General features: G+C 39.5%; 1 protein-coding gene across 2 annotated transcripts in view; it reads right to left on the bottom strand.

The window, feature by feature from the left end:
- unc5db (unc-5 netrin receptor Db) overlaps positions 1-26,864 on the bottom strand; it is a 199,282-nt gene that overhangs the window by 44,910 nt on the left and 127,508 nt on the right. The window contains exons 7-11 of one of the 2 annotated variants that reach the window (XM_020706238.3): positions 17,248-17,412; positions 16,734-16,766; positions 11,107-11,292; positions 6,908-7,270; positions 3,441-3,525 (exon numbers count right to left, since the gene is read on the bottom strand). In XM_020706238.3, the coding sequence (XP_020561897.1) occupies positions 3,441-3,525; positions 6,908-7,270; positions 11,107-11,292; positions 16,734-16,766; positions 17,248-17,412 (832 nt within the window). The remainder of the gene's footprint in view (positions 1-3,440; positions 3,526-6,907; positions 7,271-11,106; positions 11,293-16,733; positions 16,767-17,247; positions 17,413-26,864) is intronic. The other variant, XM_078952552.1, reaches the window with a different exon arrangement.

Here is a 26,864-nt window from a genome sequence, read left to right as displayed (position 1 = left end):
TGAGTTTGAGTCTTATAAAGTTTGCAAATCTAAAGACAAATGTCGCTGTCACTGGAAGAGCATACAGGTCTGTGAATGTCATAACGTCCTGCTGGATGACAGTATGACACACAACAAATAACAAAGATGGCTGATAAGATAAACTCTTGAAAAATTGGCCCAACGTGAATACTGTTAGATTTTAGTCTGAACATTTCACAGGTGGATGAACCAGAGGGGAACGTCAACAATCTAGGCGGACATATCAGAATCTATTATGGTTAAAAAATACGGAGCTTTTAAAAACCTCCTGCTACTACTGCTAAATACATTTCAGTGACACAGACTTAGAAATAACAGGGTTAAAAAAAGAGATCTGTTGCATATAACAAGAGCGTCTGTACATGGTCTATAAAGATATAATTGGAAATGGCATTACCTGGGTGAACCCGGCCTTCGCCCAACAATAGCTGGGATAGGCTCCAGCAGCCCAGTGACACCAAAAGGGATTCAGTTGCTTCAGAAAATGCATGCATTATGTTATCACATGCTTTTCTACATTCATGAAGGCCCAAAGCACTTTAAAGACACCGGCCCTATTTATTCATGCACTGATACCAAAGCTGCTACGCAAGGCCCAAGTACATTTTAACAGACAGGCTAGCTGAGTGAAAACTAAACCTACAACTTTCCAACCAGGGGCTGGTAGCTCTACTTCTGTCCCACTGCTGCACCAGAATGGATTTTAGACTTATTTTAAACTCAGTAATTCCCCCTTTCCACCTTTGTTTACATCTTGTATCAGTGGGATTTCCACAGAGCTGTCATTTTCTTTCTTCAATGTGAGACTTTACTTGGTCTATTCCTCTTTTTTCCCCCCTTTGCTTACAAGAAACAGTGTGAAGAAGCAGTGACACTTCAAAGGAACCTGGAAAGCACTGCAGCTCTCTGCAGGGATGAGGATGCAAATCCACCTCTTTGAGAGAAGCTCTGTCAGTCCAAGGGGTCATTATCTAGATGTGATCAGAATTCTTAATATACGAGTTGCTGAGATGAAAGGCCGCATGAGACATCTTTTCTGCCATCAGTGCAGTGCACTCCATTCATCACTCGATACACGACCGTTTGAACAGGCTTTCCAGGTTGTGACTCCCTCCCAGACTGACACCAAGAGGAGTACATAACTGCATATTGACTCTCGGAGTACTAGGGATAAAAATAACAATGAAGGACAGGAGGTTTCCTGGGTTTCATTTTTTTCCACAGTGAAATGAATAAATTCAGATGAGTAAGTCAAGAACTTATGTGTCTTTTTCAGCTTTATGGCACAAATCTGTCCTACAGCAACTAAACAAAGAAAAGAATTAACTGCAGATTCTTGACTCTAAATGGCTGAAAAATAAACACGTCATTAAAACTGAAGGACCTCCAGGGTAAATGTAATAGTCATTGTCTGTCCGACTGCCATATGTCTCTTCAAAAAGTCTGCAACAATTCCCACTATGATCTAGTAAGAGATCCCAGTCTAAAACTAAAATGGGTTGGCTTTACTCATCATTGTTTTAAACTTTCTACAAAAACTTGAAATGTGTCAGTTTAACTTTTATTAAATTAATTATCTTCTTTTTATCAATTGTGCACTTACTGTTCACACCTCACGAGGCTTGTAAACAATCCTTCATTTTCCAAAATATATTAGTCCTGGGTTGCTGGAACTTTTAACAGAAACTGTTGGGTAGAGGCTATACACTCCTTTTCACACCAAAAGCTATGTTTACACCGCGCTCAGCAACGCGCCTTCAAGGAGCCACTTCCAACGAAAATTGAATGTAAACGCCTGTATATGTGCGTTTCAGGCGTCCGCTTTCAAAACTTCAAATGCACCGCCATTGAACTTGCTGTCCAACTGTAGGTGGCTGCGATGTAGTACTATTGGGTAGTACTGTGTTAACACCATTGGCCAACTTCCTGTTCAAGAACCTGCATTTAATATTCTAAATATGAAATAGTTGATAACACATGACTTCCTTTCAAAATAAAAGAATCATATCAATGCAGCAAATGGTGGTGTGATGTCAGCAGTGATAAAAAATAACAACAAAACTATACAGTTTGTTTTATTGTTGTTGGTGCATCTCTTACTGACTTCAAACTGATTTTATGAGGTAAATGATGCTTGAAAATTTGTCAAAATCTTCGGCGTTGGTAATCTACTCAGCTGCACCCCTGGATGGATTGTTGGAGCATTGTGGGTACTGTAGTCAGGAGGCAGGTGGAGTGATATGAACAGTATTTAAACTGTTTGTGAATGAGTAAAAAAAAAAAGTACAGTTTTCTGTCTGTTTTGTTTCCTTTGATGTGCCGTATAGTCTGAAAAATCCATTACTTTTGACAATTAAAAGCATTTTATTTTTCTTCAACCAGAGAGCCACAAAGGAGGGGTCATAAAAGCCACATTTGGCTCCAGAGCCTCAGGTTGCGGACCCGTGGTTTAGGGAAATTAATTGTGGTTGAAATAAATGTGAAATTAAACAAAGGACAGAGGTGAAATGTTTTAATAAATTAAATATTTCTGTGAATAATTGTTTCTTTTGAGTAAAAGGCTTAAGTAGGTGGGAGTGGCCAGAAGTGGTATATAAGGCAGGGAGAGAGAGAGAGTGGAGAGAGGAACAGGCAGAAGAAGTGCCAGTCTGAAGCCAAAACACAAAAGAGGAGATTTGTTCTGAAGTCAGACAAATATTCAAAGGGCTATGAAGAACCTATTGGATTTTTCTTTTCGCTGTGTGTCGTTTTTACCCTCATCCCTGCTTTACTTTTGTGCATGCCCCAAAGACTTTATTAAAAGAAAAAACCCTATGAAATCTTTCCTGGCTTGCCTACAAGTTTTTTTATGTATTTTCTGGACTTCTTAAGAAAACCAGCGACTACAGATACAAGCTTTTTTAAACAGCATTTTTTCATCTGCTTCTGATACACAAAAATTTGAAGAAAGAAATACTCAGAAATGCACTTTTAAGGTTAGTTTTCTTTATATAAGTCCTCCATCACTAGAAAAATGCCACAAGAACATGTTAAAAACACCAAAAACAGCATTTTCATTGGAGTAGGGCTTTAGAAAAACAGCCATATTAACTTCATTAAATGGCTAAAATGTCGGACAAATCATCCTGTCAGATCTGCACCCCCCATCAAACTGCAAGACACTCAGCAAGGCGAGAAGTTCTCAGAGTTTCTCAGCACATGTTATGACTCACATTTTTTAAGTTTAGTCTTGTTTTCAGACATTATTGAAAAAACATGAAAAAAGCTTAACTTTTTTTCTTTTTAAATCAAACAGGAAGAATGGACCAAATAGTAAACAACACAAAAAACAGCTAAGAGTTAAACATCAGATTAATGACATAAAAAAAGTATGAAGGACAGATTATAAAAAACTATATTTGGGTAAACTTGAGGCTCACCTTGACTCTCCCTGATTGATCACCATGTACACCTCGCAGGACATATATTCAGCCACAGCTCCATGAGGTACCAGCAGACTGACTCCTGAAAAACACACAGCGTTGTGTCAGAATGAACAGCAGCAGCCAGACAACTCCTGATGAAATGAGACCACAGCATGTCATCCATACATGCTGTGATGGTTATGTTGATTCCCATGAGAGCTGCTGTAGAAGTAAGAAGGAGCAGATTTGCACTGTAAAGTAAACAATCACTGCAGTAAATGTTAAATAATTACAAATAGCTTTACAGAAAATTGAAAGAGTAGTAACATTTTTATAGATGGTAACATTTGCTACCATCTGTATTTACAGACCCACTTTTTCTATAGCATTACTACTTCAGTCTGTGTGCTTAAAATAGAAGTAAGGTACAGCTTAAAATCAGTTTAAAGTCAAGCTAAACTCCTTACGAAAATGCAATCTAGTCTGTTGTGTTGGCCGAATAGGAAATGTATGACCCTGGAAACTGAGGGAGCTTATTAACTGTTTGTGCTCTCTGGTATAAAGCTTACCTTTTATTTGAGGTAGAAAAAGAGAGAACTTTGCTGCTTGACATTGTTGTTTGTGTTAAACTCTTTGCCAGCATGAAAAAACTCAACAGAAGTGGTTTTCTGAAAGATCAGTCATAAAAGTCCCACTCTGATCATCTTTTGATTTATTGTAAAAGCATTTCCAGTGTTTTTCCCCCTTTATTATTATGAATATGCTGTTTTTAGATAACATCAAAAAAACTGTTTCTGCAGAGCAGCAGTAAATTATTAGAAAGTTGTCTGTGAGTTAAACCCGCCCCACTTCCCATCACCCAACTATTTACAGTCTCCTGCATTCCCTGCAGCCCCTCGCACCCCTAACTTCACATTAGTAGTGTGACAAAAATGGCAAGCAATATTGGAGCAAACTAGCTGTTTTTGAGCCAAATTCCAGCTCAGACGAGCAAAAAAACAAAGAAGTCCATTGTTCTAGTCGTCTACTAGTGGATGCATCAGAATAGAGTGGAGCAGGGAGCTTGTGGTATGCACAGCATGTTTTCTTCAGAACAAATATGATCAATTTTAATCTTAATTTTCTCTATTTTTATCTCAAACAGTGAATGAATGGACACTACCTTCTTTAAATCCGCCCCTGACACATGATTGGACAATGTGCATGTCTCCACTGGAGGTCAGTTAACATTGGAAGAGTACAATGTTCACCTTTTTGCATAAGGGGAGCAATTCTTAAAGACCCACTCCATTAAAAATATGTTTTTGTGTGTTTTTTTGGGATGTAAGCTAGTGGGAAAGCATATACACAAAGGCATGATGGGAAATAAGCACAGGGTTACTCCACACCACCCGTCCTGCCCACAACACAGTATTGAATTTCTGATGAACTAATGCCACTCTGCAAAAATTATAATTTGTGCACTATGCAGAGAGTCGTGAAGGAATTCGGACACAACCTTCGATCAAAGACGATCAGAATGGGATGAATGGGAGGATGATGATCTGCCTGTTAGCTGCATTTCTGTCCATCACTTTGGTATCTGGATGATGGACCTTAGAGAACCTCAGAATGTCATGAAGTAATTATGTCTAAAGCCGAATAGATCTATTTGTCTATTATTTTTTTGTTCTTTTCTCTGTGTTGTCACTCCGTTTTCTTGTGTTTTCTTGATTGTGGCTCATCTTGGAAGAACTGCCCACCACCTGTGGTTCTCCATGGAGCAGAGCACAGCTGCCTGCACTTAGTTCAACGTGTTTCATGGATAGAAGAGGCCCCTGACTGAGCTTTCAATGCTGGTGTGAGTATTGGTTACCTACAGGGCTTTATTTTGGTGTTTTGCACCATATTGTTGATAAGAGAGTTTCTAATTTTTGTATTTAGTTTGTTTATAGCATTTTCCCACTTTGACTAATGATTTATATTGTTAATTAAATATAATTTGGAAGTATTGGACCATCAGATTGTCTTCCCTGCTCCGTGGTCTCCACCTGTTGTCTCTGACACTGTCATAAAGAAAAAGTTAACCCAACAAGGAACAGCACATCTGAGACTAGAAACAATGATTGTAACATGGAACACAAGAAAATCCAGTTACAAAACACTAAAAAGTCCATGGATAAAAAGGACTCAAGTTGGGTTGTTTTTAACCCAACTTTGAGGTTAAAAACAAAAACATAAATTGGGTTCAAATGAAACCAATATAGGCCAGAAAACTAAACTTGTTTTGCTCCAAAAAGTAACCCCAAAATTAATTACCCAAGAAATGGGTTGAAGAAATAACCCAAAGGTTTTAAGATGTTTGCCTAATGTTTGCTTCACTTTAAAATGTAGTCTTGCCATTTCAGTTGGTAAATTCATAGTATCATACGCTTGCATTCAGATGGAGAAATCATTTGGTCAGGACCGAGTCCTGAACCTTGTGTTTGGCCTGTATTCAGACTGCCACGAGCACACAAGGCTTGTAAACAAAACCACATGACCAAAAATCTCTTCAGTCATTGGCCAGGAATTATGAGGATGGAGCAAAGCAACATGAAAAAAGGAATAATTGAAGTCCTGCACTTTGCAATTCTTGTTTGGATAGTTCAAAATTTATATTTCACTGACCAATTTTGAATGTTTTTAAATGTTGTGAGGTACAACATCTTTGGTACAGTGGAGGCTTGCTCTAAGGTGGTTACCGAGGAGACAACGGCTAAGAAGGTACACTGATAAGTGTGTGTGAGAGATTGTCAGGAAAACAGTGCGAGAAGCAATGTGCATCATGTTAAAAGCTGTTTTAATGAGTCTGCATTCATCCAACCACATTTTAATGACTTCCTGTGTCCTTTTGCTGCTCCACGTTTGTCTGCGGCTCTCTGTTTACACCCTTCGTTTTGGTTCTGTTGTTCCACTCAGAACACTGAGCCGATTCAGACTGAGGAAACTCAGAGCAAACTGGAGCTCTGTCCGATTGGAAACAAAACAGGGCCACCTCGAAAGAACCAGAGAGCGGGTCCTTGGTCCCGGACAAGGGGTCCACTTGGGTGTTTTCAGACTGAAAACCTGTTCCAGATTATAGAGAAAAATGAACTCTGGTTCATTTTAAGCGGACCAAATGTGTCTAGTCTCAATTCACCCTTAAATGTCATTTAAACCATTGTGTGTCCAAGTAACAATCAAGTGAATTTTGCATTTTTTTGAATGTCACAACAGGATTCTGTTAAAATGTGACTATAAAAATAATTTTGTACTTACAGTTGAAGTAAAAGGTATATATTGAGTTCTTTTTTTGTATGTTGTATGAAATTGTAAAACGCAGTTGCAATGCAAATTGTCACACTGCAGATTAACACAGGAAGCACCATGGCTGTAAATCTATGGTGGAAGGTGTTAAATATTTAAGGCCATGAGAAACTCCATGCAAAGGAGATACACCTATGTGCTCCAGTCCAGCTTACCTGTGCTTGGCACCGCCAGCCGCCCTCCTTGGTGGCCGAACACGCCGCTGGTCCGTGGTTGCTCTTTGTCGACGGCAATGGGTCTGCTGAACATCAGCGTGTCCTTCTTGCGTCTCTCCATGGTGCTGCAGTATTCACAGCCGAGGTCTCGTTGGTAAGTCTCAGCGGGAACTTTGTCGGGAAACGTTGCGTGATCCGCCACACCTAACGAAATCATGAAGGAGCTCTGAACTTTGACTGCGATGTCTGGCAGGGGGTCAAAGAGTTCCTTGTCTGCGCTTTCGTGAAAACAGATGGGAGTGCTGTATGTGCGCCCCACTGTTAGGTCTGATCGCATTGAGGAGTTAAGAAGCAGCGGGTTGCCTGAGCAGATGGAGAAACAGCAGAGCAAAACAGTCTGTCAAAAGCTCTGCTTGCATGAGACGTTAGTGTCAACACCTTGTTTCTGTGATGCTTTAATATTACTTACATGGTAGAGAGAATTTTATTTTCTACTACTCTATTATTCAAAAACAAAGAATTCTATTGTATTATTATTATGTTTGAATCATTTCAAGAAGAGGGTTGTAAAAAGACATCATAGAGCTATCTTAAATAAGGTTAGGGAGGCACATCTGGTGCTGAGCGGTGCCAGGAAAATCAGCATGTCCAAGAACACCATCACAGGATCAGTGGCCAAGGTGCACAACCAGGACAGCAGGTTCAGGGCTCCAAACCACGGTCAGGGCAGCCGATTTAATTACCAAGCCCACACACAGCTTGATCTCCATAATCTATCTTGCTGGAGTCAGCTCCTCATGACACCTTGCCCGTCCTCCAGTAGGAAAGGCAGGGGGACCGTGAGGGGCCAGTTCTGTAAATGAGGGGAGTCATTTTAGTGCCCAGCATGTGGGAATGCTGCGCTCAAAGGCAGGGAAAAAGGTTCGGGTCTTCATCTAAGGCCATTAAATTTGACGATGCTGCCAAACAGGGCAAGACGCACACAACGGAGAGCAGACAGCTGTGCCAAGACCGCGGCGAAGTCACAGAGTCCTTGCTGCCCAGCTGTTGCCCGGTGAGGGGCACAGTGCGGGAGGTTAATGTTGTTTCATTTTTAGGGAAACCATTAATAACAGGGAAGTTATGGTGACAGGCCTTTTTGGACGAGCTGGTTTTGACTGGTCTTTGTGAAGTTTAACTTTCTCTTGTTTTCTTTCTTTCAATAGAAGTTAAACACCAATACGCCCAAAAGATGAGGTAACATGAATACTTTGCTGCTCTAAATGAAAACGTTTCTTTTTTTTTCTATTTGACAGGCATGTCAGCAAGAAAAAAATGGAAAGATTTTTGACCGTTTTTTGGCTAATGACAAAAGAATTTGAAAATTCAGTTAAAAATATTTTATTTGTCTCGGGAAAGTCAAAAGGCAAAGAGAGCGACATATGAGAAAAGACAATAGTAGAATGTATTTTAATAAACTGAAAACATGTATTTTTAACAGAATTTTGCACTTTGAGTGAAAAAGGGTTGACCTTTTGACCTCTCCCTAAATATTTTCTGCATCCAGCTGCAGACACACCATTGCAGCTCGCAAGACATTTCTGATAAACCAATTCGAATCCGACCCAGGATTAACTCAATCTTCTCTAAATAAAAGCCAAGGCATGACAAGAGAAACAGGAAGCTTTGAAAGTAAATATAAACAAACACTTTCTGGGGTTTTATTTTAGAGCACAGAGATGATCTCAGTCCAGTTTAGTCATGGCATCCCAAACACCAGTCACCACGGACCAGCACCACAGAGCTTAAACCTTAAAACTGACTCAGAAGTCCAACCCTCCCATAAATTATCCTCAAAATGTAAGGGTAACTGGAAGCTAAAAACAAAAAGAAAATGTACCGTATGCCCACCTCAGCCTCGTACAAGCCGATCTGTAAAAATATTCCCTAAACTGGTTCATGGCATGAAAAAGGTTGGATACCACTAATCTACAGAATATCATCCAAAACCGCTGTGTTTCTGGGAATGGCTTTGTAGCAGTTCCCTCCTGGAACTCTGATCTGACTTCAGTTCAGTTTGACACATGTTTTTCCCGAAAATGTTCTGATCCATTCCAAGAAATTCCCCTCTGCAATAAGTGGGTCACTGTGACACTTGTGTGACACACAGTAAAGTCAGTTATCTCTGCAGTTATCCTGTGAAAAGTGGAAGTTTCTTTGGTTTGCTGCTTGGAAGTTACAATGCCTTTTGTGGAGTTTTGAGGGGAGTGGGATTTTGACTGTGAAGGTTGTTTCTCAGTCAAATCTTTAGCGGACATCAGTGAAGGAGCTGGTTTAATTGAGTTACTCCATGGAACAAATCTTCATGAATGAAAGCGTGAAGCTTGATTTTCCATCCAGCTTCCTTTACAAGCAAGGTAAGTTTTAACCAGCAAAAAATCTGCTGAAAAATATAAGTTATTCATTCATAAAACATTTTTCAAAGTTTTTTTGTTTGTTTTGTTTTGTTTTTTGACTAAAATACAAATCCATTGTTTTGCAAAAAGGAAAAAGGCATTTCAGAGAAGTTTAGGGTCTATGTGGGGATACCATGAGGAGACACGAGGAGAAGAAAATAAAGCAACACATTTCAGTTTGTAACTTGGCCGTCACATAGAGAACTGGAGGGGGGTGATTATGGCCAGTGGAGGGTTACAGCATGCAGGCTGTGCGGGATGCTGGCCTATTTAAACAGGATTGATGACCAGTGTAATGTGGCCCTAAGGCAGCCCCCACCATTTCCTTCTCATGCTACCAGTTTTGTGACAAGGATTGTAGAGGTTGGATGTATTCTACAACTCTCCAAACCCAAATGTACCTGGGGAGGTATGAGCTCCTGGTGTGGGCTTCTCACAGGATGGATCGCCTGTCTTCACAATGGCTATCATTTGTACTAGCCCAAAAGTGTCAGAGGAAAAATATGAAAGGCTGTACTGGGGGTGGCTGGGACAGTTGCACCTGTATGGTCTGGAGTTCCAGAAAATTTTGAATTGATGCCTCATAATCATCATATTTATCCATCAGTGGAGGACCAGTGTAATCTGATGGGGGATTGGTAGCCTGACAGTTTAATGTGTGGTCTGTAAGAAAAAAGGTGCGCTGGCGTTTGTGTATATCAGAGATTGATCATCTCCAGCTGCAAAATAACAGAGGAGCAGGCCTGTCAGAGGAGAGGGACGTGTCCATTTACTCATTATGGAGGCATCATGCAAAACAAACTCCATCAATCATAATGCTACATTCACATGGGCTCGGAAACATGTGTTTAAGCGACCACTTCCTATGAAAAGTATATGTAAACGCGTTTATATGCAGGTTTTGGGCTTATGGATTCAAAATTTTCAAGTTCAGGCTTAGCTACACAATTTTTTAAGTCAGTTTTCGGGCCCTACATACCAAACTCACAGCGATTAAACGCGCATCAAAGGTTAAACCAGTTAAGTTTTGACCAATCAGGGACTTGGATTTGGTAGTTAAGGGTAGCATCCTTTTTATTTCACGGAAGTGCCAACTGTTTGGAAATTGATCACGGAGGAGAAATTAGGGCCATTTGAAGCCGTAGTAGTGTCTGAACTTGTTTTTTTATCCCTTGTGCTATCCTAGGCACTTTGACATTGGGAGTTGGGTCATCTAGACCCCACTAGACAGTGTGCTGAACATTTTTCTTCAATGATTTGTGATCTTCACAGGTTTCCATGGATTACATAAAATCCTCTTCACCTTTATCCACCTTTGTCATGTAGGGCTGGATATCCCTACCCTAGGAGGGTGATCCACCCAGAAGCACATACATTTACATTTAAATGTAAGTAATGACGTCTTGTCTTAGCAAGAATTTATAAAATCAATGTTATGGATTTTCTGATCGCTACGCGCCAACATAGCTCACTGGCGACTATTGATGATGTCATCGAGTGGTAGTAAAGTCCAAATTTAAGGACACTTTTTTCCATAACGCTCCGCTTGGAGGGCTAAATGTAGGGTTATGGAGAAGCTGGAGGGGTAGAGGAAGTATTTGGACTTGGCCCAAGTCTTTTATATACCAGAATAGAGCTGTGACCGAAAAAGCCTGGGGCAAGATTCGCAAAGTTTGCATGGGAGCAAACGTTTTTCATGCTACCGCCTATAGCGTTGTGGTTGCTGTCTAATGTAAACATGCAGACAAAAAAGCTCTCTCTTACCTTGACTGGTAGTCTTAAAGTTAAAAGACTGACAACCCCTGGTCAGAGCTGAGGAGTCGATCACATCCACTCCATACTCACTGTGGCTCTTCCTGTATAACATAACGACCACTACAAGGAAGGCCACTGCGATGATGCCAGCTCCGAGGCACAAATACAGAGCCACATCATTAGAACCCTCCATACCTGAAAGACAGAACAGCCTTCATTTTTTTCTTTCATTACTTTGACAAACAATTCTGCATTAAAAATGGGGTTCATTACAATTCCATGTTATTACACACAAAACCTTTCTACTAGAGTAATACTAGCTATTATTGCTACAACTGGTGTTACTCATTTCTTTAACAACATAGTTTATGCCACTTTGAAGTCATTTCAAATATCAATCTGTTTGTGAAATTGATGTGACTTTAGGCAACGTATTTACATGCAGACACAAAGTGGAGGCGTGGGCTCAGAAAGAAGAAAACTTTTGCGACCTCTTCGGCTCACTTCTCACCCTTGCTTGAGGCAGAAGCTTGCATTAGCTGGTAGAAGAATGACACACCTGAACTCTAGTGTGGGTGGCTGAGTTACACTGTGTGGGTAAAGTGTCAGAGGTAAAGAAAAAGCCAGCTGTGTGAAGAAATAATTGTAATACTTTGAATATGTATTCTTATTTTTGATACTTGTTTTATTATTATTAGATCAGTGTAGCACAAGGATCCAGTTTATGTTATGGAAATATGTTAAACATGTATTAATACAGGAAGACAAAAATGTTAAAAGAGATTCTGGTTAAAGACCTGCTACAATGAAAATCATGTTTTTGTGTATTTAAATGTTCTTGTGACATTTTAATTGAGGACATCTGTACAGTGTTCGCCCCGCGTTTTCCCATTTCAATATTTGCAGTTTCACGTTTTCCTGGATTTGTTTTCAGTCACGTGACTCCTTTTTGGTTCATCACAAAAACTCAACTCAAGATGCTTGTTTGAGACCTTTGTGCCCCAAAAAGGTGTAGTGGGGGAGGAGGGGAGCAGAGATGAAGAGCATGACGGCCCGTCGGCTTCCTTGCCGGCAGCTAAGAAATATTATTTCTATTTTCGTTTAACCGTAGCTTTTGCACCTGTATGGATCAGGGGCACAAACTATGCAAATATGGGGGGGGGGGTTACTGTAGAGAAAATTAAGCTTAAAGTTGCATCTCTGAGTATTTTTAATATTCACATTTTTGTAAATCAGGAGCAGACGATAAAGATGCTGTTAGAAATGATTGTGAGTAGAAAATACACTGGGTGGGCCATAAGCCTTTTGCTTTGCTCCATTCTGATATATCCACTTGCAGACAAACAGATCCACATACATCTTTGTTTTCCTCGTCTGAGCTCGTATTTGGCTCAAAACTCTACGCTCTGATTTTGCTCACCATTTTTGTTGCACCGCTAATGTTAGGTTTGGGTTGTGAGGGGGTGTAAGCTGGCAGGAGAGTACGTACACAAAGGGATGATGGGATATCAGCGGAGGGCGACTTCCGCATCGATAGTCCCGCCCAAAACTCAGAGGTGAATTTCTAATGAACTCCTGCCGCTCTGCAGAAACTAAGTCCTTGAAAACGACGCAGGTCTTTTAAGAGTTTGGCTCACAACAGGTAAAACGTATTCAAAAGACGCTGGGAAAAGATGATCGGAGTGGGATGTAAAAATATTTTGGAATTGTATGTTAAAGGTTTAAATCTAGCCAGGACTCCCTCGAAAAAGAGATTCTTAATCTCAATGTGACAATTCCTGGGTAAATAAAAGTTAAATAAAAAAAAAAAGGTTTAAAAACACATCACGAATTTTAAGATCAACATCTCCTTCTCTTTGCAATTATCTCTAATCTAGTACAAAAGTACAAAAATATATTTTATTTATATATATTTCAAATCTGACAAAAAAGTAATACTCAAGGAGATTGGACGTTACTGTATTTAACATAATAAATGCTAAAGGATCAAATAAAAGAGTGAAAACATGATCATTATGTTAATGATCAAAGGCAAACAGAAAAATAAGTTACAATATCCTTAACAGGCACCAGCTTTAAATAAAAAGGAAGACAGGAAAAAACGTCTACCATCCTTCAAACTGCACCCACTCAAGGTCATTATCTTAATTTCCTTAAATTATACAAATCTGTTGCCAGTGACTATATTTGTGATACTTAACAAGAAAAGGCCATCAGAAATAAGAATAAAAGAGCTTTCCTGCAAGGGTGATTGCTTTCAACTATTAGAATCGAAACTTCCTGTAAAGCCTCCAAACACAGGAAAAGGCATCGACTTACATGAGGCAGTAGAGTCCAACGTACATTAAATTAGGCTAAAACCAATGAGTGATTGAAAGCTGCCACAGGACCAGTGGGACACTGCAGTAAATTGGACAAATTAGCTCATTTGCAATGATTACAAGCCATTAATCCTGCACAACCTAGCACATGTTCACTTGTCACAACCAATCTATCTCTTGGCTCATAGCAGAAGCACAGCTGTGATGTCACGGCTGTTCTAAAAAGCCAGAGAGTGACTAATGATATGAATGCATTAGATGTTTTTTGCTGGGTTGCTCAGATTAAGGACAAGTAAACTGGTAATTCATGGGGTTTTTGTTCTAAGCATTATATAAGGCAGACCTGGGCAATGTCCGGCCCGTGGGCCACATACGGCCCTTTGGTTGACTCTGACCGGCATGCGTAAGGTTAATTGGAAATTACAAAATAAACATGTTTTCTCATTTCACCTCAAGCATGGACTAAAACTGTAGTGCTTTTATTTTGAAGTTGTTTTTTTTTTTCACGTATACGTAATGACGCATATTATTAAGATGATTAGCGCCTTGTTACAAGCAAGTGACAAGATGACTTTAGCCCTACAAAATATACGGTTCTGCTAAAAAAAGAAAGCTAGATGCTGAATGCAGGCATTTCAACAAAAATTGGACTCCCAAGTACTTTACTGAAATCGGAGGTAAAGCCGTGTGTTTACTTTTGCGGGGAACAGATTGAAACACATTGAGAAATACAAAACGTTGAGTAATGCTGAAAGGGGGCGGACATCGGAAGCCTTGCTAGCTAAGCTGCAAAAGCAGCAAGGCTTTTTTACCAAGCTTCTTTTATCCAGGGAGCTGCAACCAAGACCAGTTTTCTGATATCCGACAAAATCGGTAAAAACAGTAAGCCATTCTCGGAGGGGGAATTTGTCAGTGAGTGTTTGGTGTACTCTGCAGCACTAATATGGCTTGATAAAAAAGAAGCATTTGAACAAGTCCGGCTGTCCAGGCGAACTGTGACAAGAAAGACCAAGCAAATTGCGGGAAATTTGCAGCTTCAGCTGCAACGCAAAGTGGCAAGTTTTGACTTCTTCTCCTTGGCTTTAGACGAGAGCTGTGATATCCGCGACACAGCCCAGCTACTCATATTTGTCCACGGGATAACGGACTTCAAGATTACGGAGGAGCTTGCAGCAATGCGGCCGATGAAAGGGACGACAACAGGGAGCGATTTGTTTACGGAGGTAAATGGCTGTATAGACTCCCTGGGGTTGAAGTGGGACAAAATAGCAGGTGTCACAACGGACGGTGGTCCAAATCTTCCAGGTAAATATGTCGGACTTTTGAAGCAGATCAGAAGTTGGTATTTTTGCATTGTAATATAAACCAACATGTGATGTGCAAGTCAATGCTAAAAATTACTCATGTTATTGATATTAGTAAAATAGTAAACATCATCAGGGCACGGGCATTGAATCACTGGCAGTTTGTCACACTCTTAGAGGAGCACGAGTCTAAGCATAGTGACATCAGCTACCCCCCAGCTGTCAGATGGCTCAGCCTGGGCAAAGTGCTAAAAAGAGTTTGGGTCCTGAAAGCAGAGACCAAAGACCATAACTGCAAGGCAAGGGCCTTTTTGTTCATCAAAATTAAATTCGTTCATTCTTGAGAAAGCTGCAGTTTCTTTTAAGCCAACTGGAGAGCAACAATAACACTCCTGTAAACCCTGAAAGAAGTAACACGGTCAGCTGATCACCTCTGCAGGTAATCATCCATGCGATTTAAAGATCTCAGAACAACCGAGGGTGAAATGCACTTGATATCATCTCTGTTTGCCTGCAGTGTGGAAATTGCACCCAGTGATGTTCAGCTGGAGCTCATTGACCTGCAGTCTAATGTAGTGGCTGGCAGAGCACTTACTCTCTTCTTAAGTAGGAGAACCTTCCAAACATGAGGAGACATGCTCAGAAGATGTTGGTTCTCTTTGGCTTTACCTAAATATGTGAACAACCATTCTCAATGATGAAATTGACAAAATCCATGTATAGGACCTCTCTCACTGATGATCATCTGTCAGCTTTGCTTCGCATCTTCCCGTTAAACATTGAACCTGACTGTGATGCACTGGTTAAAGCCCAGCAGAGACTAAATTTCACTCACTGAACAAGAAAAAGAACTTAAAAACACCAAATTGGGTGGTTAACCTACAAATGTGGGCATGTAAATGCACCAACTAGCAGTGAACTGGGACACTTTCTTTGGAAGTCTGTTTCTTAAAATAACAGTTCAGTGATGTTCAAAGACTTATAAAATAATGTTTCTTGCTTAATGTTTGGAGCACAAGAACAATATTTTGATTTCCTTAGAATGCTAAAAACCTTTTGCCAACAGTATTTGAAACTCAGAATGTAAATTGGAGTGAATGTCACTGAAAATCTTCAGTGATGTTAGTCATAAATATATATTTTTTCAAAATTCATATTTTGTTTTCCCATGGGTTTTGGAAATTTGATTGAATAAAGGATTTTTTTGTAAGGTAATCTAACTTTTTCATTGCTTATTTATAACGTAGACTGCTCACACCAGCTTGTCAAAACAATGCTATTTACTGCTTTTTATAAAGAAATACAAATAATACTGTGCAGAATTGAGTTCAGCCTTTTGGCCGGCCCTCTAAAATATTTGCTGTTTCTCATATGGTCCGGTGGAAAAAATAATTGCCCACCCCTGATCTAAGGGATGTGTTACATTGCAACTCCGTACATTTTGCACATTTTCCATGTTTGAAATTTCAGTATTTCGTGATACATGCGTGATTTACGTGACTGCGTTCGTAATTCGTCACGGGTTTTTACACGAATTTGGGTTTGAGCTGTTCAAACTTTTTCATTAAATGAGAATTACGCAGTTTATGCATATTCCACATCGTTTGTCCGCAATTATTATGGAAATATTATGCAAGTGTGCGTGATTTTTGTCAGATACATACACAAACTTCAATGCATGTACCACCAATGTATAACTTTTTATATCGTGTATACAACTCGAATTTTGGTCCAGATTGGGCTTTTAAAATGGATTTACGTGTTCTTTGGGTGGTTTATTTGTACTTCTGTGGTTTTAACGTGGTTAATTTGTAATACATATGTAAAAACTTCACGTAAAGACCACAACTTTTTTCACTTTTTCCACATATATTCACATATGACCAATTTTCATCCGTGCAATATGTGTAAAATGTATGTAGTGGCTGTGTGGCAATGCCTATAGGAGATTGAAAAGAAGCTTAATTTAGAGGACAAGCAAAATAAAACCAATCCAGAATGAAGGACTCACTTTGAGGTTTAACATCATGTCGCAGGTTTCGATCTGCAAAAACAAAGAGGCAAGATAAGACAAAAAGGTGAAGAGTGTGTAAAAATACAGTGTGGCTTAACGTGTTTGTCAGTCAGAGATTGTTCAAGTGAGAAGCTGAGAGGTCTGTAATGTTCATCATATTTACACTTCAACTGTAGAAGACAGGATGTAAAGGAATCCAGGAAATCACACTGTAGGATTTTATAGAATTTATTTCTATAACAATGCAGTGATGAATTCTAGGGGGTTTCTCTTTAACAATAGCAAGCAATATGTAATCCATTAGTTTGGAAGTAGCTTGCAAAACACTCTTTATGGCTCTTTAAATGTAAAGTTCATGCATAGTAAAAAAAAAACTAAAATAAAATTGTATTTTAGTTTCCAATAGATACTTTTTAACAACCATGTTACAGAGGGTGTAAATGGATTCATATCATGAATAAAATCATAAATGATAAGAGGATACCCAAAGCAACAAAAAAGGCGGGCTTACTCTGGGTACACAGCCCATCTGTGCAGTTCTCAGTGGCCTCGCTGTTCCCTTCACACATTTTGCCTCGATGTCTGGGTGCTGGAGAGCTGCACTCCCGAGTGCGGTGCCTTCCACACAAACTATTGCACAATGTCCATTCACTCCACTCGTCCCAGCCTCCATCAACTGTACCGCAAGAAGAAAAGCAGCACAGGTGAATGATCACAAACAGAGACAGAGCCTGGATTTAAAAAATCTAAAGCATTGGAAGGCATTCAAATGTCTGAATACATTATTTATAATGTATACATGTTATCTGCAGTGAGCATATGAATCTGAAAAAAAAAAAATTTTAGATTTTAGTTTCCTAACTGGTATCTACAAAGAAGATTTTTGGTTGTGGTTGTGTTGAAATACACTTTATCAGGCTTTAGGACAACATAGACTGTATACATTATTACTACTTGCACAAAGTTAGGGATAGTGTTATTTACATTAAAATATTTCCTATTTGGTCTGAATTTGAATGAAATACCAAAAAGTTACATTTGATATTACTAATAATGAATGAGAATAAACACCATTTTGATTGGTTTGAGATTTATTACTCCAAAATTAAGACAATAATAAAGCTAGCTCCAAAGGCCAAAAATTGACCATGTCAATGGCGGATATATCCACCTTTTGCTGCAGTGGCAGCTTGACTGCGATGGCTCATGCTCCTCACAAGCCGCATGGTATTGTTGCTAAATGCAGTTCTGCTATGTCACTAGGGAGAGGGGAACCATCATCCAGTCTGCTTCAGCTGGTCCCAGACATGCTCTATGGGGTTCAGGTAAGAGGTCATTCCCCTCCCAATTCCTAAAGTTCTGTTGTAGCAATTCTGATGGGTTCTATGATTTCTCTGAGGTGAGAACATGCAGTGACTGGGCCACCTGCAATAAACAAATCAGTTATGCTGTGACTGGTGATGACTGACCGGGAAATTGCACTTTTAACCAGAGCAAACCCTGGGGACTGTGTTGACCACGCCTTCTCATTCAATGCTGACGACCATCATGTTTGTGCTATATGGCCCAACACATCAGTGAACAGGACCGTAGACCATTGCTGCATTGTCCAGGTCATATGGTCTTGCTTCCACTGCAAAAGTTCACAGTGGTGTCTTTGTGTCAGTGGAGTCACCTGCAAAGGTCACCTGGCATTCAAGTCAAAGCATTGGTGTCAGTTGTGAATGGTTCGTCTGGATACCCTAGTACCCTCACATCTGGTAAACGGGCCTGCAGCTGTGTCGCATTTGCAGAACCATGTCTGAGAGCACAGGTCCTTAGGTACTGGTTATTGGTAGTGGTCTGTCACTGGCGGGGGCTCCTCTCCTGGGTCTCTCACAAACTGACAGACCCAAGAGTCCGTGTCCTGATCCACGTCTGCTGATTACACTTTGAGACTAACCAAGTTCTCCTGCAGTTCTAACCCGAAGGCACACTATGACCAGGTGGCGCTGCTCGTCCATAAAACAATGTTGTGTGGTCATGGCTGTTTGAATGATGAACTTGGAATGACTTACTGGCAAAATCAGCTTTTTGACCCACAGAATGTTGAAAATGATGCCTCACTGAAAAGGATTTTCTTTTAGATTTTTTTTTTTGGTTTTGGCCCTAATAAGTAAGACACAGTCAGACCATCAGTAGGGAAACAGAAAATGAGGCGTGTTTGTCACCCCAAAACAGTTTCCTCAGTGCAGTTAAAGAAATACTGTGTTTAAAACGTCCACTGAGTTTTTTATGGTATCCCTAACTTATTGTGTGTAATGTATGTAATACCTCCGTGCTAAGCCTGTGTTGTTTTGGAGATGTCTTCTCCATCAGTCCCAATGAGAATCAGACAAATGTGTTACGAGAAGAATGAAAATATTTGAGTGTTACTATTTTTCTAAACTACTGTCATTTTGTAGGCTAAAAATGCATATTTGTGCAAAATTTATTTGGATGGTTCATGACAAGAACTCCATCCAGCTGTCATATCCCTTCTTCTTCCAACAGCTCCACTGGCATTTAGTTCTCTAAAGAATCCAATAAAAGATGTTGCTTTTCCAAAACAGGGACATCCACAGACTTGTCTTGTTTTCCTTAACTGATCTCATTAGCCAATCCACCTGCTCACACCCTCAGATCTTTCCAACACATCCATCTCACCACCTATTCTTTGCAACTATAAGAAAAAAGGCATCTAACCACTCCCCCCACCAACTTTGGAAACCATTCTCACCTGGCATAGGTAATGACCGATTTTCACTCTTTCAGTCTAGGCTTCAAACTACTTCATACTTTCTCTTTATGAATATTAACCATGGTAATTTGTTTGGAAACTGTGGATTAGACATGTATTTGACTGTTTGTGTTGAATATCTGGAGGCAACATATAAGTAAAGCTTCATCCAAGCATTTTTTTTCCCACTTCCTCCAGTGCAAGTAATAGGAGGATGTCACCCTAGCTACTTCACGCGTAGACACTCAGAAGAATTAGCAAATTGATCACAGGACCTAAAAAAGATGTACTCACTACCAAGGCACAGTCCAGGGTCACATGTTTACCTCCCACACAAAAAAGAAAAGACCTAGCTGGGATTTGAACCAGGGATTTGAACCAGGAACCAGATTTGAACCAGGCCATTAAAGCTTTTTGATGTTATTGCTTTTATTAAAAAAACTGTTTTTAAACAACCCCCCCCCCAACACACACACGCACAGACGCAAAATACATTAATTAATCATTTTAGAGTAGATATTAAATATCTTTATTTGCAAATTATGGTGGAAAATAAGTTATTTGATGACCTACAAACAAACAAGATTTCTGGCTCTCAGATCTGTAAGAGGATCGTCTGTCCTCCACTCATTTCCTGTATTAATGGCACCAGTTTGAACTGGTTATCTATATAAAAGACATCTGTCCACAACCTCAAACAGTCACACTCCAAACTCCACTATGCTAGCCCAAAGAGTCTGTCTTGCCCTTCAACAGCCCCAAAACTTCACTGCTTTAGAGGGGATCTGCATGGAGGAATGGGCCAAAATACCAGCAACAAATTGTGAAAACTTGGTGAAGGCTAGCAGAAAATGTTTGACTGCTGTCATTGCCAACAACGGGTATATCCAAAGTACTGAGTTAAACTTTTGTTAATGACCAAACACTTATTTCTCACCATAATATGCAAATAAATTCTTTAAAAATCAGAGAAAGTGATTTTCTGGAATTCTCTTCTTTTAATTTTGTCTCTTATAGTTGAGGTACACATGATGAAACAAAATTGTTTGCGTGCACCAGGCTGGGAAGACTGAATCTGCAATAGGTAAGCAGCTTGGTGAGAAGAAATCAACGGTGGGAGCAATTATTAGGAAATGGAAGACAAACAAGTCCACTGATAATCTCTCTCCATCTGGGACTTCCTGCTAAATCTCACCCCGTGGGGTCAAAATTATCACAAGAACGGTGAGCATAAATCCGTAATCAGTAACACACTACACCGCCAGGGACTCAAATCCTGCAGTGCCAGACGTGTCCCCCTGCTAAAGTCAGTACATGTGCAAGCCCGTCTAAAGTTAGCTAGAGAGCATTTGGATGATCCAGAAGAGGATTGGGAGTCACATGAAACCAAAATAGAGCTTTTTGGTAAGAACTCTACTTATTGTGTTTGGAGGAGAAAGAATGCTGAGTTGCTTACCTACCATACAGCATGGGTGTGGAAACATCATGCTATGGGGCTATTTTTCAAAGGGACCAGGACGACTGATCCATGTAAAGGAAAGAATAAATGGGGCCATTTACTGTTAGATTTTGAGTGAAAACCTTATTCCATCAGCAAAGGAATTGAAGATGAAACGTGACTGGGTCTTTCAGCATAACAATAATCCCAAACATTGCCTAGGTAACGAAGGAGAGGTTTCAAAAGAAGCATTTCTAGGTCCTGGAGTGGCCTAGCCAGTCTCCAGATCTCAACCCCATATATCTTTGAAGGGAGTTAAAATTCTGTCTTGCCCTTCAACAGCCCCAAAACTTCACTGCTTTAGAGGGGATCTGCATGGAGGAATGGGCCAAAATACCAGCAACAAATTGTGAAAACTTGGTGAAGGCTAGCAGAAAATGTTTGACTGCTGTCATTGCCAACAAAGGGTATATCCAAAGTACTGAGTTAAACTTTTGTTAATGACCAAATACTTATTTCTCACCATAATATGCAAATAAATTCTTTAAAAATCAGAGAAAGTGATTTTCTGGAATTCTCTTCTTTTAATTTTGTCTCTTATAGTTGAGGTACACATGATGAAAATGACAGACCTCTCTTAACTTTCTTAAGAGGGAGAACTTGCACAATTGGTGGCTGACTAAATATTTTTTTGCCCCACTGTAGTCTATCATAAATGCTAATAAATTCTCATATATTCAAACAAAATCTTGACTTGATTCATGAAAAAAACAAGTAAGATTTAACACATTTGCAGATTTGATCACACTTCGGCACTTTGGAATGAGAGCTGGAGGAGTCTTATGGAGAATTCAGTCTGAAAACAGTAAATGACGAAGAGTATTTTGTACTGTCCTCTTTCGTTTTCCTGTGGCTCCAGAGAGAGGGAGAGAGAGAGAGAGAGAGAGAGAGAGAGAGGGAGAGGGAGAGAGAGAGAGAGAGAGAGATTCCATCACTTAATCTGTCCATCTTCACAGATAAACCTTTTAATGCTTAACGTCTCCCCTTTACTGCAAACCCAAGACAGAGAAGAGAGAACCGGCGACTACAGATCCACACACACCCCACACATTTTAAAGTTTCAAACTTTATTCTGAACGACCACATCTGTTCTATTTCTTGTTTAGGTGCCAATCAGCCTTTGACCTCATCAAATCTCGATTTTTCTCTCCTTCATCTCAACAAGTCTGCCTCTAGTGTGACAAGCCAAGACAGAAATGTCAGCTCAGAGTTAACGCAGCCTTCAGCTCAACCTTTCCACCCACAAAGACAACGACGATCCCTGACAGCAGGAAAAGAAACATACTTTCCCCACAGCATGGAATTTAACCAATCCTGTGTGGCCTTTAGGCCACATTGATGGCACCTCTGTTTATCTGCGCTTTAACAGAAGCTTCTGTCTAATCCTGTGCATTAAAGCTCATCACATGACAACCGTGCTTCAAAAGCCACCTGCCTTCCCACACGAAGGCTGCATTTAATGTTGACACCTTTAATTGGCAGCTTAAAGCAGGTAGCTGGAAAGTGTGGCACACTCATCAGTGTCATCCACTAATTTCAAGTTTGTTTGTTTTTCACAGCATGAACCTCATTAGAGCCAGACTTAGAAAATGCCAAATGTTTTATTTTTGTTAAAAAAAAAAGCTTAGAGCTGTGTGTTTGTTTTTTTACCTGAAATTTGCCAAAATGCCCTGCAAGTGGGATTTTGATTTTGATTTTGGAAGAAGAGTTAGATACACTCAGAGAAGATAATACCATGAGTTAATAAAAAAAAAAAGGTTACCTTTAAGTACCCTTAAAGATATCAGCTAGTGCCTTTATTAAAATAAGCCTTAAAAACTGAAGAGTTATACTTTTATTGAGATGAAAAGAAATAGCATTGGAAAAAAAATTTTAAAGTATGTTTTTTTATGTTTTTATACTAGTTTGGAACTTTATTTGGTGGACCATCAATGAAAAGTCTATTTTGAAAGTTATGCCATACCAAACATTAGTCTGATTTAGATTTTTCTATTGTTTGCTCACTTAGCATTGTCAATTAATACAAATCAACAATACCTTTTTATATTTTTTAAAAGTACTCTGTTCACGCCTGCCTTAAACTTTACACAACACTTCAGGTAGTGTTGTGTAAAAGTTCCAGTCTACCATCATCTCTCCTTAACATTTCAGTATTTTCACAGGTGTGTTGTCTCGTCCTTCTCTTCAATGTCTTCCTCACTTCATCCTTACAAATCTTTGCTATTTCCTGATACAAAACAGTCTCCTCTTTTACTTTGTGCTACTTCACCTTTTCTTCATTCATCAGTTCTTCAAAGTTCTCCTGCCATCTTTTCATAACACTTTTGGGACCTGACAACACACCTCCATTCCTGTCCTTGATCACCTGAACCTGCTACACATCCTTCCATCTCTGTTTATCTGTCGTTCAAACTGTAGTGTGTGCAGATCTGCTTCTCCCTCCCTCGAGTCCAACTTGTCAAACGCCCTTTGTGTGGCCTTTGCCACCTCCACCGTCACCTTGTGCTACATCTCCCTGTACTCCTGTCTTCACTGCAGACATAAATTCCAAAGTTTTAATAATGTCCCAGGCTGATTTTGACAGCAGCAACAGCAATTGTTGCACATTTGATTGCTGAAGTGTGATGTTAAATTGAATATATCCATTAAGGGTGATACTGGGAATTTGGGATCTGATACCAAGTAATTGAAGGGCCAGTATCACTGATATTGATACTGATAATTTTTTTTCTTGAAATGTTTAATTATAGAATAATTTTGGAAATTTGTCAATAGTAGTGTAAAACAAAGGACAGAGCCTTTTATAAATTAAAAATGTTAAATAACTAATTACAACAATCTGAACCGAGCATTCATCAAATATAAAACATTTATATTATTCATTTATTCATTTTCTGAACCCGTTTTGTCCCTTTCGTGGTCACTGGGCTGCTGGAGCCTATCCCTGCCACTCGTGGGCGAAGGCAGGGGACATCCTGGACAGGTCCCCAGTCTGTCGCACGCTCACATTCAGACCTTGGGATAATTTAGAGTAACCAATTCACCTATGGAGCGTGTTTTTGGCATGAATATTAATAATGGCATCATACAATAATAACAAAAAGAAAACAGGAACAAGTGCAAAAGTTTTCAAAAGTAACAAAAACGTCAGTACAACAGCACCACAAACAAATGCAAAAAATAAATAAATAAAGGCAGTGACAAAATTTCAAAATCACTAGTGAAAAAAATAAAAGCAGCACTGTAATAGGTATTAAAATATAAACACAAAATATCCTGCCTTTGGTGCAAAATGTGGCTCTTAAATGACTTCGCTCTTTGATGAAGCAGGGAGGGGAGGGGCAAGGTGTGAGCAGCGGCGAGAGGAGAAGGTGTGCTGTTTACACAGACAGACTATTGGGCAGTTTCCCCAATTAATTGGGCGGGTACTTACTCAAATTGTTTTGTTTTGTTTTTTGCAATCTAGCAAAACTTCAGACAGATAGACGCAGCATTTGCATGCAATCCTTGAGTAATTCAAGCTTGTTCCTGTACGTATTGTCCGTACCCCGGACAGGTCGCCAGCCTGTCACAGGGCCACACAGTCACACCTAGGGACAATTTAGAGCAATCACTAAACCTCACTAAACCTATGAAGCATGTTGTTGTACTGTGGGAGAAGAAAATCCATGCATGTATGAAGAGAACATGCCAACTCCACACAAAAGGGTCCCAGCTGGGATTTAAACAGCAGCCTTCTCACTGTGAGGCGAGAGTGCTAACCACTGCAGAACTGAAGGACATATCTAATAATTATGTCTTATTAATCATTGGTATTCCAAAATATTTACAGATCCAGAAAAGTTGCACTTTGTTGCATTTCATTTTGTCAACATGTCCTAAAAAATGACTGCAGACTTTTGTGCATAAAGTTCTGACAGTTTACCTTAAAGATTACCAAAATATAGATAAAAACCATTGGTTGCATCTACTCCACCTAATTTTTTAAGAGTTTTGACATCCAAATTGGATGTTCATACATGGTCTCCCAGCTTAATAGATTGCCTACTATTTTGCCTCTTTAACAGATTCAGTTAGTGAAACATGTCACTTCTTATTGGGCAGATTGTCACGATTGCAGGAGTTTTTATTCACCCAAAATCTCCGGAAATCAGCCCCAGAGAGTTTTACTAAGATATTGTAGAGGCACTATAACATTGGGATGAAGAAAACATTCAAAATAATTTAAAAAAAAATGTCTAAGTTCGGAGAAAAGGATCAGTGATGACAAACGTTCAGTATATTGCTAAAAGAATAAAAGTAGACAAAGAAACGGAGTGCACATATAATATAGATCAGGGGTCCCCAAATCCAGACCTCGAGGGGCTGGTGTCCCGCTGGTTTTCCAGAAACCCTGCCTTATTTGCTTCTGATTACCTGGATAAGGTGTGTTTAGCCAATAAGGAGCTTCAATGGCAGGTTGGGTGGAAAACATGTAGGACATTGGCCCTCAAAGCCTTGATTTGGGGACCCCTGATATAGATAGTAGAATGAGCAGTTACATTTGTAGTGTAGCCACCAGACTAAAACAAAGTTAGACTTTACAGTCATGAAGTTTTCAAAAGTAGCACAAATGTAAAAGCAGAGTTTAAAATGAGAGCTCGGTTCACAAGTGGGATGCAGTAACAGAGAGCACACCTGGTGGTGGAGAACTGAAAATAATCAGCTTAAAAATAATGTGGTGAGAAAAATAATTAGCATTTTCTTTAAATTGATTTAGAGCATTTATAAAGAAAATGATTGCACATCACTAAAAATACCTTATACCGTATTTTCCGGACTATAAGTCGCCCTTTTTTTCATAGTTTGGCAAGGGGTGCGACTTATACTCCGCAGCGACTTATATTAGAAATAAAATGAAATAAATACATTGTTAACCCTCCTGTTATGTTCATTTGTGAGGAACAGAGATGATGTTCCTGGGTCAATTTGATGTATGAGGTATGTTAAGTGTTAAGAGTATGTTAAGTGACTCAGAGAATCAGCAAACTTTTTTTTACAGTAAGATCTTGAAGGCTAACAAAATAATATTCTATTTTCCAATGATTTCATAGATTCAGAAATGCAATAAAAGTGAAAACTGTTTCTACAAATACAGGATGAAAACAGAGTATTAGTTAGCCAATGATGCTTCATGAAAGGAATAAATAAATAAGTATGAGAAAGAATTACTGTGAAATTATTAGATAAACAGTCTGCTTTGATTGTGTCATATAAGGTTGTGAAAGTTAAAATGCGACTTATAGTCCAGTGCGACTTATCTGTGTTTTTTTCTACTTTATAATGCATTTTTGGGCTGGTGCGACTTATACTCCGGTGCGACTTATAGTCCGGAAAATACGGTATTACCCATCCAAATGATCAGAATCAGGTGTCCTAATCACTTGTTCTGGCCACAGGTGTATAAAATCAAACACTCAGGCGTGCAAACTGTTTTTACAAACATCAACATGTGAAAGAATGGGCCGCTCTGAGGAGATCAGTGAATTCCAGCCTGGAACTGCAAGCATTCAGGACTTAGACTTGGCACTTTAGTTCCAGTGAAAGGAACTCTGAATGCTTCCAGATACCAAAAAATGTTGGATAATTCCATGCTCCCAACCTTGTGGGAAGGGCAGCGGGCCCTTTCCTCTTCCTGCAACTCTCATCTTTGTGTGTAACACAAAAAAAAAAAAAAAAACTGACTGATGCCACTAAACCAAACGTTACAGTGACTAAACTAATTCCCAACCTTGTTAATAACTTATAAAAAAAGAAAAAACCAATCTGACATTCCAACAAGTTGGCCATGTTAGCATATTCATAAACACCCAAATGACCAAGATTCAGTTTA

The sequence above is a fragment of the Oryzias latipes genome, chromosome 9 (genome assembly GCF_053564925.1).
Source record: "Oryzias latipes strain Hd-rR chromosome 9, Olatipes_Hd-rR_3.1".
In the NCBI taxonomy this organism is placed as follows: Eukaryota; Metazoa; Chordata; class Actinopteri; order Beloniformes; family Adrianichthyidae; genus Oryzias; species Oryzias latipes.
This window is presented reverse-complemented; position numbering and strand designations above follow the sequence as displayed.